Source organism: Sphaeramia orbicularis, chromosome 15, assembly GCF_902148855.1.
Source record: "Sphaeramia orbicularis chromosome 15, fSphaOr1.1, whole genome shotgun sequence".
NCBI classification, from domain to species: Eukaryota; Metazoa; Chordata; class Actinopteri; order Kurtiformes; family Apogonidae; genus Sphaeramia; species Sphaeramia orbicularis.
In genome coordinates, this window is record NC_043971.1 from 41403138 (window position 1) to 41415048 (window position 11911).

The 11911-nt window shown below is 39.3% G+C and overlaps 2 protein-coding genes across 2 annotated transcripts in view; one reads left to right on the top strand and one right to left on the bottom strand.

The window, feature by feature from the left end:
* Positions 1–5625, top strand: part of ogdhl (oxoglutarate dehydrogenase L) — a 30608-nt gene extending 24983 nt beyond the window's left edge. Inside the window, exons 23-26 of the mRNA XM_030156222.1 lie at positions 2778–3495; positions 3752–3755; positions 4061–4771; positions 5032–5625. Of these exons, the coding sequence (XP_030012082.1) occupies positions 2778–2901 (124 nt within the window). The 3' untranslated portion in view covers positions 2902–3495; positions 3752–3755; positions 4061–4771; positions 5032–5625. The remainder of the gene's footprint in view (positions 1–2777; positions 3496–3751; positions 3756–4060; positions 4772–5031) is intronic.
* Positions 5626–5889: 264 nt separating this feature from the next.
* On the bottom strand, positions 5890–11650 carry c15h10orf53 (chromosome 15 C10orf53 homolog). Its single transcript, XM_030156227.1, has 3 exons — positions 11509–11650; positions 11303–11422; positions 5890–6182 (listed from the first exon to the last, which is right to left on the bottom strand). The coding sequence occupies exons 1-3, from the start codon at positions 11600–11602 to the stop codon at positions 6118–6120; spliced, it is 279 nt and encodes a 92-aa protein (XP_030012087.1). The 5' UTR covers positions 11603–11650; the 3' UTR covers positions 5890–6117.
* Positions 11651–11911: the final 261 nt, after the last annotated feature.

Sequence of the window (11911 nt, forward strand, 5' to 3'; positions counted from 1 at the left end):
GAGCTGTGAATATGTTAAAGTAATGCTAAATACTAAAACTTTTTTTGAAGCTGTAAATGGAATTATATGACTTAACTGTGAGGAAACACCTCAATACTGATGATAATGCATATAAAAATGGACAAATATATAAAAGTCTTTACACAGTACAGGAGAAAACAGCTCAACCCGCCTCTTTCTGTCCCTTTCCACCTCCAAGAAGAAGCAGAATCAGACTTGAAGTAAAACTTAATGTCGTGAAATTTGTAGTATTGAAAAAAATTGATGATGTCGCTTCTCATCAGATGTATTCAATCCAACTGTCCCTCAGTGAGACTCTCCCAAATCACATTCATTTTCCAACTGATTGAACTGAAATCATTTTTTCGCTCTATTCAGTCAGTTAGTGAGTTAGTGATTTTTCCTCCTGCAATCAATGCATCTGTCAAGCTACACAATTGAACTTTTTGTCTGTAAACCCTGATAGTTTTAAGAACCTTTACGGCTTTACCTCACTGTGGGGAAACACTGAACGATCGCAATAAATAGCAACAAAAATATTCTAAATGTAGTATACACTTAAATTGATAGGTTTTTTTTTTTAGACAGGCCGTTCTCAGGTGGTGAAACCAGTGTAAAAACTCATACTACCCCTTTGGTTCTGAACAAGAGTATTTTGATTCTCTGTTGTACAGATGTCCCTGAACTACTCCTTTCTCACATCCACACTTGGATAATCAAACATTCATCACCTCCATCTCTTGTCTCTGTTTATGACTTTTAAGTAGCTCTGTGATATGAGATACGACACCATCAATAGGCAGTCAAATAAGTCATCCCAGACTTTAGACTTAGACATCCCAGACTTTAAATGATGCATTTCTCTGAATATCGACGATCTAAATACACAAGTCAAAATAATAAAAAAGAGAATTTAGGTATTTTAATCCACAAATGCTATGTACTCTTTGTTTACATGCTTTGGGCATTTACCCAATAATTTCATTTAGTATTCATGTAAAGAGTTAAAGGGGTCATATTTTACAAAACCCACTTTTATTAGTCTTTGGTACATTTATTTTTGTATTTGGACCCTAACAGTAGATAAAGTTTGAATTTGAACCCTCCAGGTGCTGCAAAGCTATCTTTATATTTATTTAGGCAAAAATCAAGGGGATTTCTAGAACCCGTTTTAATTCCTGCTTAATTTGTTACGTCTATGACTAGTTATGTCACGACATTTGCACATATAAGGTCAAGACTTCTGATGAACATTTCTCTGAGTATAACATAATTGTTTGTCAGCAGCAGCGGTTGTAGTCCATACTGAAAATATGTCCAATCTTCGAGCCAGTTACCTAAAATGTTCAGTTGTTGGTTGAATTAACGAACGCAAGTGGCTGAACAGGACAGAGAAGCACGGTCAACAACCTGGAGGGGGTGGGGCATGAAGTGGCTCATTTGCATTTAAAGGCCCAGCGCTCCAAACAGCCTTTCTTATGTCATGTTATGTGCCAGGAGGTCTAGGGTGCTGACACATAACAAAAACCAAAAGAAGGAAAAAGATGGTCCGGGAGACCGTAAAGGAGAAGCATGGAGAGCAGGTCGGTTGTAACTAAAAGACGTAAAATTTATTACACAAAAAAAAAAAGTACATGGCCACAGTCGCTTAACACAAAACATTAACATCAGCTAAACAAGAAACGAACTGCACGAATGGCAGCGATGGACCCCGTCTCTCTCTCGTTGTGGTCGGAGCTCAGGCTTTTATAGGCCGGTGATTGAAGTCAGGTGTTTATAGGCTGGTGATTGAAGTCCGGTGTTTCCAGTCAGCCAAAATGGGAAGGCGGAGACAAGGAAAAGAAAAAAACACAACAGCCAACGGCCCTAACCGTAACATGTCATTACTCAGAAATAGGGTTGAAGATGGACCTGTGGAATTGAATTAATGAAGAATTCAGACCCAAGCAGAGCATTTACAGTTTATGTAGACCACAGGGAAATGTTTTAAAATGCATAATTTCATATAAAAAATGCCAAATATCACTCCTTTAAAGGTGCGGGAGACTTTCGTGACCAATTTTTCATCAGATCTGTAAAACCTCAGTCAAAGCCTAAGTATCACGAATCTGTAAGTCTTTCTGTGATTACTCACCTGAATCTCTTGCATTACGGTGAACAATTTCTCAGTGCCATCCACCATAAACAAACCATATGTTTACAAACCGAGCTGGGAGGTAACTCGGGCATCTTTGGAATTTTGTTGTGACGTGCCTTGCGGGAAAGGGAGGTTCGTGCAGCCACCTGACAGCGGCAGCTGCAGTACAACTATATGATATTATATGGATGAAACACGACGTGAAAACGGCTGAAATGCGGAAACAGCTGGAGGAATATGCATAGAGGGAAGGGAGCTCCTGCCGTTTCCGCATCGTGTCTGTTCCAGCTGCTGCTGTCAGGTGGCTGTGTGAGCCATCGCTTCCCACAATGCATGTCGCGACAAAATTCCGAAGATGCCCAAGTCACCTCCCGGCTCAGTTTGTAAACAAATAGTTTTGTTTATGGTAAATGGCACTAAGAAATTGTTCACCATAATGCAAGAGATTCAGGTGAGTAATCACAGAAAGACTTACAGATTCATGATACTAAGGCTATGACTGAGGTTTTACAGATTTGATGGAAAATTGGTCATGAAGGTCTCCCGCACCTTTAAGTTGGACTTTAATATGAAAGCTGAGGACAGACAAACTCTGCTTTTCTTGTTGCTGTTTATACAGTGTGTTTTGTGTTTCCTTTAGGTATGTGGGCCGGGACCCTGCAGCAGCTCCTGCAACCGGGAATAAGTCCACCCACCTAAATGAGCTGAGGAGGTTCATGGACACAGCTTTCAACTTGAGTGCATTCAAAGGAAGAGACATGTAATGGAAAACCAGAACAAGAACCAGGCTAGAGGTGCATGGGATGAGATGCAGGTTTAAGTCTCAATCTGAAAATTGCCTTTTAAACATCACCTCACCCTAATCGGTTGCTCACTAACACCTGGACCAGATTACATGACAGTTACATCCTTCAAGATGATGTCAGCTCAGGTGTTCAGATTTCTGCTGTGACTTGTAGGAGATAAATACCAGACTTCACACTGAAACGCAGAAATCATTACCTGTAACTCGCAGCTTTTCACAACCTTTGTAGAGTACAGATGATTGACAGGAATGGACAAAACAGAAGCACCTACAACTTTAGTATTGAATGCATCATGAAGCACCTTGCAAATTTTCTCAAAATGTCAAACTTTGGGCAGAAAATTTTCAGATATTCTAGCCATTCTTTCCCAGACACAGGATTCTGGTTGGCTTCCACTTATTTACTATGCAACATGTCTGTGTAATAGTCACGTGTTTTGTTTTTTTTTTTTTTTTTTTCATGTAATCTGACCCAGATCCTGGTTTTATTTAAACTGTTGTCTAATGATGACTGGAGACAGACTTTGATGAAGTACAACACTCTAAGTCAGTGGTTCCCAACCGTTTTTGGCTCGTGACCCCATTTTAACATCACAAATTTCTCGCGACCCCAGACATTCAAAACGGAGGCTTTTTTTTTCTAAAATTAACTTGTTTTTGATCATGTAATAGTTTGCTATACTATGTTGCAAATAAACATTAATTTTAGATGACATTTAGTCTATATAATGTATATTATTATGGACAGAGGCAGAAAAGCCAGGTGTAGATTACTGCACAAAGGGAGGATTTTATTTTCCTTGGTCAAGATATGTACAGGATATGTACAGTCAGTCCAGCTGACTGACTGTACTTGTTACAAGGCTGACAATTAATACTGAACAAACAATAACTCAAACTATGAATTATGAAAGAGCTGCAGCATCTGAAACCGACCACAACGAACATTTGAAAGATAAACAGTACCACAGTGCTTCAGTTTCAGCCTCAGAGTTTGTCATGTTTTTTATGTATTGTCTCTGTCAACTCAACCTATGTTTTTTATTAGTAAGTTTTTATTTTTATTTTTATCAGTTATTTGAAATTTCAGGCGACCCCACGTGGGGTCCCGACTTAAGTCCCCCAAGTCATCATGGGTGCTCAACGGGCAGTCAGTTACTCAGGATTCATAAAGAAACAAAATCAACCACAAAGCACATAATGTTTAACTTTTATATTCCTGACAACTACTGTTAATACTGCGGCTTCAGTCACTGACAGTAATACCTCCACTGCTGCTACGCTAACCACAACAGTTTTAAATACCAGTAGTATTGATTTGTATTTGTGTCGCATTAATTTGTAAAGATAAATAGCTAAGGCTGTGAAACGCACACATTAACACCGCCCTGGTGTTCTTAGAGGATGAATGGGAATGACATATCACAGGCATGGAGACTGTTCCTGAATTTCAACACATCACTAGGTTTATGGCTCGTGTTTACTTCAGCTATAGTGGCTGTTTGTGGAGGAGTCCGTATTTATTGTCACACTTCACTTCACCAGAAGACATGAGCCAGCTGGCACAGAGACTGGCAGCCATGTTTTCCACTTAGGACATAAGGCTCGTCTTCGTCTTTGGAGGCTGAGGGATGTACACACAAACAAACATGGCAAAGCCTTGGATGCCATTAAGCAGTACTGATGTTTGGTTGTCACTTTGAATCTCCAGGTATTTTAATAGTGTTAGTAGTTACCACTGTGTTAAAAAAATAAGCTTTCAGTCAAGCAATAACCCACCTTTTCCTATTAAACCTGGGAGGTTAGAATATTAGCTATGCACAGATATTGTTACCTCCGCCAAGGAGGTTATGTTTTTGCCAGGGTTTGTTTGTTTGTTTGTTTGTTTGTTTGTCTGTCCGTTAGTGTGCAACATAACTCAAAAAGTTATGGACAGATTTGGATGACATTTTCAGAGTTTGTTGGAAATGGGATAAGGAAGAAATGATTAAATTTTGGTGGTGATCGGTGGTGATCGGGGGTGGGGGGGCCCACGGGGGGCGCCACTGATCAGCCTTGGCGGAGGTCTGCGCTCTCCGAGTGCTTCTAGTTTTAAATATAAAATAGGTTTATATATATTGTAGCTAGTAACATATGCACATATTGCACATTCAGTAACATATGCAATAACATGGTAAAGCCTATTTACTTGATTTGGTGATGAGAATATGTTGGTTAATCAACAGTACAAGGATGTTGTACAAATGGTATCAGCAGAACTTTGCTTCCGCATACATTCAAGTGGAATTACTGACTTTTAAGGAAATACTGATAGTTCAAAAAATTATTGTACTCTGAATGACCTAGATTTTTTGTATGGTGTTTTGTTTTGGTTACTATTCCATTCCAGATTTATTGATTAATTATTGTCTTTTGAGCTAGATGTTCAGCAAGAGAGATTTTGTTGATTTATTACTTATTTATTTACTTAAATTTTCGGTTCAACGGTTATTCAGCGTTTAACATCTTTTTTCGTGATATGCAGTTAATTATTACTATATACACTTAATGGACAAAAATATTAGGGCACAAATGTCGAATAAGGGTGATGTTTTGAAGAATTGAAGAAACCAGAAGGTTATGTGTAGTTTAAATAGATTTTTTTTTAATGGGCAGAATGAGGAGGAACATCACAAACTTACATCCAAAAAAAAAAAAAAAATCAACTTGGAGTAAAATTTAGCAAAAACAAATTCTGAAATATATTGTATGTGTTTTAGATGACAATGTAAACAACATTAACCCTAAAGACGGAATGAAACAACTGTATTGATATGTATTGCAATGTAGAATTATGACATTTGTCATATGGTATCTGAATCCTTCTGTCCATATACTGTATCTACTCTTAGAAATCTATTGGTTTGCATCTAATTTTATATTATGCTTATCAGTTTCTATGATTTTCTTTCTTTAAGTATAAGAATATATCAAATAAAAAATGTCTATGCAGTTAAATCTTTCACCACTGGTACACCTGGTAATTTATGCAGCAATAAACACAAAATATTTATTACTTTTATTATATTTATGTATAGTACAAAGTAGCCAATTATATGGTTTGATGAAAATGAAAAATAAAACTGTTTGTTCATGGATATTTCTGTGTTTTAGATTTTTTTTATTGTTGAAAAGTTCAGTAAGCATTGTCCACAGCAAGAACAGCTTCTTCACAAACAGGGTCCAGTTTGCCATCTCCACCTTAGGGGAAAAGTCAACGTGGTGAGGCTGGTTTCAACAAGACAGTAACATCACTATGGCAGAGAAGTAACAACTAAAACCACCATCAACTAAAAATACGAAATTTTAAGCACAACAAATATCAGATCAAGTGAGTCTTACTGTTTTTATCCACTTTTATCTGTAATATTTACTTAATGAGCAGGATAAGCCTTGTACATTCAACAGAATCACACAACTGTGTCCTAAGACTCACCATCACTTTCAGTTTAATGATCATGACCACATCTGACAATGATCACACAAGGAATTTGGCTTCTTCTGTGAAGGAACATGACTTGATGACACTGATGTGAAATAGGCCTAGCATGTTTTTTTGTAAGGAAAATGACTTAAATGTCCTTATGATAGATCTATTCTATGATTTATGGAATATAATGATGACTTTATTGATATTTCATTAGTTTTATGGGTATCATAATGACCAGTTTAAAATAAATAAATACCACTACTACCAATAAGGAGAAGAAGAAGAAGAAGGAAAAAGGAAAAAAAAAAACAACAGATGAAACCTCTAAATCACAGGTGTCAAACATGTGGCCCGAGGGCCAAATCCAGCCGCCAAAGGATCCAATCCGGCCCATGGGATGGATTTGTGAAATACAAAAATTACACTGAAGATATTGACAATCGAGGATGTCAAAATGATTTTAATTCAGATTCCACATACAGACCAATTAGATCTCAAGTGGGTCAGAACCAGTAAAATATTATCATATTAAGCCTAGAAATACTGAAAACAGCAAATTTTATCTTTGTTTTAGTGTAAAAAAAAAAAATTATATGAAAATGTTTATATTAAAAACTGTTATTTTACAAAAAATGAGAAAAACCTACGGAAGCGTATTGCATTCACAAAAAAAATTATTTCGGCTCTGTTTTTCTGAATTAATGAGATAATTATCTCATAATTACAAGAAAAAATAAGTTAAAAAAAAAAATCGGCGCTGTTTTTCTGAGTTTATGAGATACTGTTTCCTGAAAAAAAAAAAAAAGCTCTGTTTTTCTGAGTTTATGAGATACTGTTTTCCGGGGAAAAAAAGCTCTGTTTTTCTGAGTTTACAAGATACTGTTTTCCGGAGAAAAAAAAAAAAAAAGCTCTGTTTTTCTGAGTTTATGAGATACTGTTTTCCGAAAAAAAAAAAAAAAAGCTCTGTTTTTCTGAGTTTACGAGATACTGTTTTCTGAAAAAAAATAAAATGTGGCTCTGTTTCTCTGTGTCAGTGGGACAGTGGTCCCTGGTCCAGGCAGGAGCTCCTTCTATCTGTGCTGCTGAAAGCCTCTTGGGGGAGCGTGAAGTTGTTTCCATTCTCGTAACCGGTTCCGATTACGGATCATGGAACTAGTTTCATTCACAGAAATCAGAACCAAGCCCCGCTTTGTGCACGGATCAAGCCCTTCAAGCACACCGGCGCTCGGAGCCTGTAGCCCTGCTTCCTGACAGGGCACGACCGCGGTGATGGGAGTTGGCATTAATGAAGTCAAATAAAATGACATTCACCAGCATTAAAGAAAATATACACAGCAGAAGAGTGCAAATGTGGATTCATTTATTTGTCGGACCTGATAGAAAGCATTAGTCAGAACTAGATCCATGGAGGAGCGGCTTGGTGAACCGGTTCGTCCCCCCCAATAACTTTCCATCAGGTCCAGGCGGACAGCTATCCGCTCCCCGGTGTGTAAGCCGGACTGGAGCGGGTGGACGGAGCAGCTCAACTCCACAGAACAGCGGCGCTTGGAGCCTGTAGCCCGGCACCACGACGCGGTGATGGGAGTTGGCATTAATGACTACTACCACTACTAGGACTCCTGCCATGGGGCAGGTGTCCTGTCCCGGTGCATTGGGCCGACCAGGTGAACCAGTATTGTCCATCGCTGGTGGTCTTGCTCCAGCTGCTCTGCGTCCTCCATGGTAACTCCATGTTGTTGGAGGTCGCCTGCAATGACGTCGAGCCATCGGGTGCGGGACTTGCCTTGTAGTCGTTTCCAGTCTGCGGCCTTTGGGTCAAACTGAAGGATGGCTCTTGTTGGATGGTCAGGAGGGAGGCGGAGGACATGACCGAACCAGCGGGTGCGGCGTTGCGCGGCCAGGCTGGATGCTTTGGGCTGGCGTGTGTGGGCTCCAAGCACCTGATTGGAAACCCGTCGGGTCCACCTGATGTTTTCGATGGTTCTGAGAGCCCTGCTATCAAAGCCATCTATTCTGGCAGCCAGAGTCTGGTTTAAGGGCCATGTTTCCGAGCCATAGAGCAGGATGGAGAGGACGGCAGAGTTGTAGATCCGGAGCTTCGTCCTGCGTGAGATGGTCTGGTTCCGCCACAGTGGTTTCCAGAGAGACTGCAGAGCTGCTGCTGCCAGGGCCCTTCTGCGGGTAATCTCTGGTTTTAGGTCCCCGTTGTCTGTCACCACCCCAGATACACAAAGCTCTTGACAGGTTCTACAATGTCATTACTAAGCTGCAGGGGAGGTGGATCTGGCCCATCACCGACATGCATGAGCTTGGTTTTTGTCCAGTTCACTTGGAGGCCAAGCTTCTGTGCCTCTTCACTGTAACTGCCCAGAGCATCTGTCAGCTGACTGTTGGATGTGCTGAGCAGGATGGTGTCAGCAGCGTACTCCAGGTCCTGGCATTAATGAAGTCAAATAAAATGACATTCACTAGCATTAAAGAAAATATACACAGCAGAAGAGTGCAAATGTGGATTCATTTATTTGTCGGACCTGATGGAACGCATTAGTCAGAACTAGATCCGTGGAGGAGCTCTTGGTGTCCCGGTTCACCCCCCACCCCCATAGCTTTCCACCTGGACCTGATGGAAAGCTGTCCGGGGGTGGGGGGTGAACCGGGACACCAAGACGCATATTTTCTTTAATCATGGTGAATGTCATTTTATTTGACTTCATTAATGCCAACTCCCATCACCGCGTCGTGGTGCCGGGCTACAGGCTCCGAGCGCCGCTGTTCTGTGGAGTTGAGCTGCTCCGTCCACCCGCTCCAGTCCGGCTTACACACCGGGGAGCGGATAGCTGTCCGCCTGGACCTGATGGAAAGTTATAGGGGGGGGACGAACCGGTTCACCAAGCCGCTCCTCCATGGATCTAGTTCTGACTAATGCTTTCCATCAGGTCCGACAAATAAATGAATCCACATTTGCACTCTTCTGCTGTGTATATTTTCTTTAATGCTGGTGAATGTCATTTTATTTGACTTCATTAATGCCAACTCCCATCACCGCGGTCGTGCCCTGTCAGGAAGCAGGGCTACAGGCTCTGAGCGCCGGTGTGGTTGAAGGGCTTGATCCGTGCACAAAGCGGGGCTTGGTTCTGATTTCTGTGAATGAAACTAGTTCCATGATCCGTAATCGGAACCGGTTACGAGAACGGAAACAACTTCACGCTCCCCTGAGAGGCTTTCAGCAGCACAGATAGAAGGAGCTCCTGCCTGGACCAGGGACCACTGTCCCACTGACAGAAACACAGCCACATTTTATTTTTTTTCAGAAAACAGTATCTCGTAAACTCAGAAAAACAGAGCTTTTTTTTTTTTTTTTCCGGAAAACAGTGTCTCGTAAACTCATAAAAACAGAGCTTTTTTTTTTTTTTTTTTTTTTTTTTTTTTTTACCGGAAAACAGTATCTCGTCAACTCAGAAAAACAGAGCTTTTTTTTTTTTTTTTTCCGGAAAACAGTATCTCATAAACTCAGAAAAACAGAGCTTTTTTTTTTTTCCGGAAAACAGTATCTTGTAAACTCAGAAAAACAGAGCTTTTTTTTTTTTTTTTTTTTTTTTCAGGAAACAGTATATCATAAACTCAGAAAAACAGCGCCGATTTTTTTTAAACTTATTTTTTCTCGTAATTATGAGATAATTATCTCATTAATTCAGAAAAACAGAGCCGAAATTATTTTTTTTTGTGAATGCAATACGCTTCCGTAAAAACCTGAAATGTCTTAAGATAAGTAAATGCAATTTTACCAATATTCTGCCTGTTATTAAATGCTTCATGCATTTATAATTGTAATCTAAGTTGTAAACCACATGCGTAAATGATAAACTGACAATCTGAGGCATAATATTGTTAAAATTGGATTTGTTTTTTTTAAAAATATGTTTCCAGTTGTTCATGTTATTCAGATTTTTGTAGATGTTAAAAAAAAAAAAATCTTGAATTAAGCAAAAAAAAAAAAATCTTGAATTAAGCAAAAAAAAAAAAAAATCTTGAATTGAGGAAAAAATAACAATCTTGAATTAGGCAAAAAAAAAAAAAAACTTGAATTAAGCAAAAAAAATAAAATAAAATCTTGAATTAAGCAAAAAAATTAATAATCTTGAATTAAGCAAAAAAAATCTTGAATTAAGCAAAAAAAAAAAAAATCTTGAATTAAGCAAAAAAAATCTTGAATTAAGCAAAAAAAAATCTTGAATTAAGCAAAAAAAAAATCTTGAATTAAGTGGGGAAAAAAATTCTTGAATTAAGCAAAAAAAATAAAATAAATCTTGAATTAAACAAAAAAATCTAAGAAAATCTAATAATAATTCAAAGAAAGTCTAATAATAATTATATATTGTTAAAATTGGACTTGTTTTTCATAAGACGTTTCCAGTTGTTTGTGTTATTCAGATTTTTGTAGATGTTAACATTATTATAATTTCATTTTACTTTTTTCCACTGTTCTTATTTTACTGGTCCGGTGTGGGATAAAATACGCACCTTGTAAAATTTGGACCTATTTGGAATTTGCGCATGCGCGAGGGCAGCCTTACCGGATGTCAGGTTCAGCGACCCCTAACCCCTAACCCTAACCCAACCCAAAAGCGCACAATTCTACTCGCAAGGTACTTTTTTTCATAAGCCTCGCTGAATCTGACATCCGGTAAGGTTGGGCTCGCGCATGCGCAAATTCCAAATAGGTCCAAATTTTACAAGGTCCGTATTTTATGCCACAGCGGCCCACTGGAGATCATATTGGGCTGAATGTGGCCCCTGAAGGAAAATGAGTTTAAGACCCCTGCTCTAAATAGTTTGGCCACTACTGTAAGTCTAGTGATGAGCACAACAACCCAAACCCAAACCCACGTACCAAACTCCAGTGTCCGTATGTCACATGTGTAGACCACCTGCCCGTTCACCAGTAGGTCCACCTGGTCCCGCTCGTGAGACTCCTCCAACACGCAACGATGGCCGCGCGCGTTCAGTGCGGCTGCGCACATGTGAAAACAGACCTGTTGGACCTCAGCCAAAGCAGTGAAACAGATTAATAAGTGGTAGGTTAGATAGTAAACATACCCAGCAGACCCTGCAGGCGGAACGTCCTGTGCTGTACTGTTCCACTCGATTCATAAGGTCCGTATTTCACGGTAACTTGCGCGTTTTTCGGCATAATGTACTGTTGTTCGGTTACCCTAGCAACTGTCACGGCACGCACCACGCGGCTAATAATACTCCCAGATAATGAGGTCTAGGGTTACTTTGTGTTTGCAAGAAACTGTGCACGGACAAGCATTGTTATGTTCAGTGTTGTATTTTAATTATTTTCATACTAAGTCACATGTAAAAGCATCTTAGAGCAACACTATTCAAACGGTCATTTTTTAACCTAACACTATTACTTATGACCCAGTTTTATACTTTATAGATTAGATTAATTACACTTAATTCACCAACTATGCATAGATAATACAAAAGGACT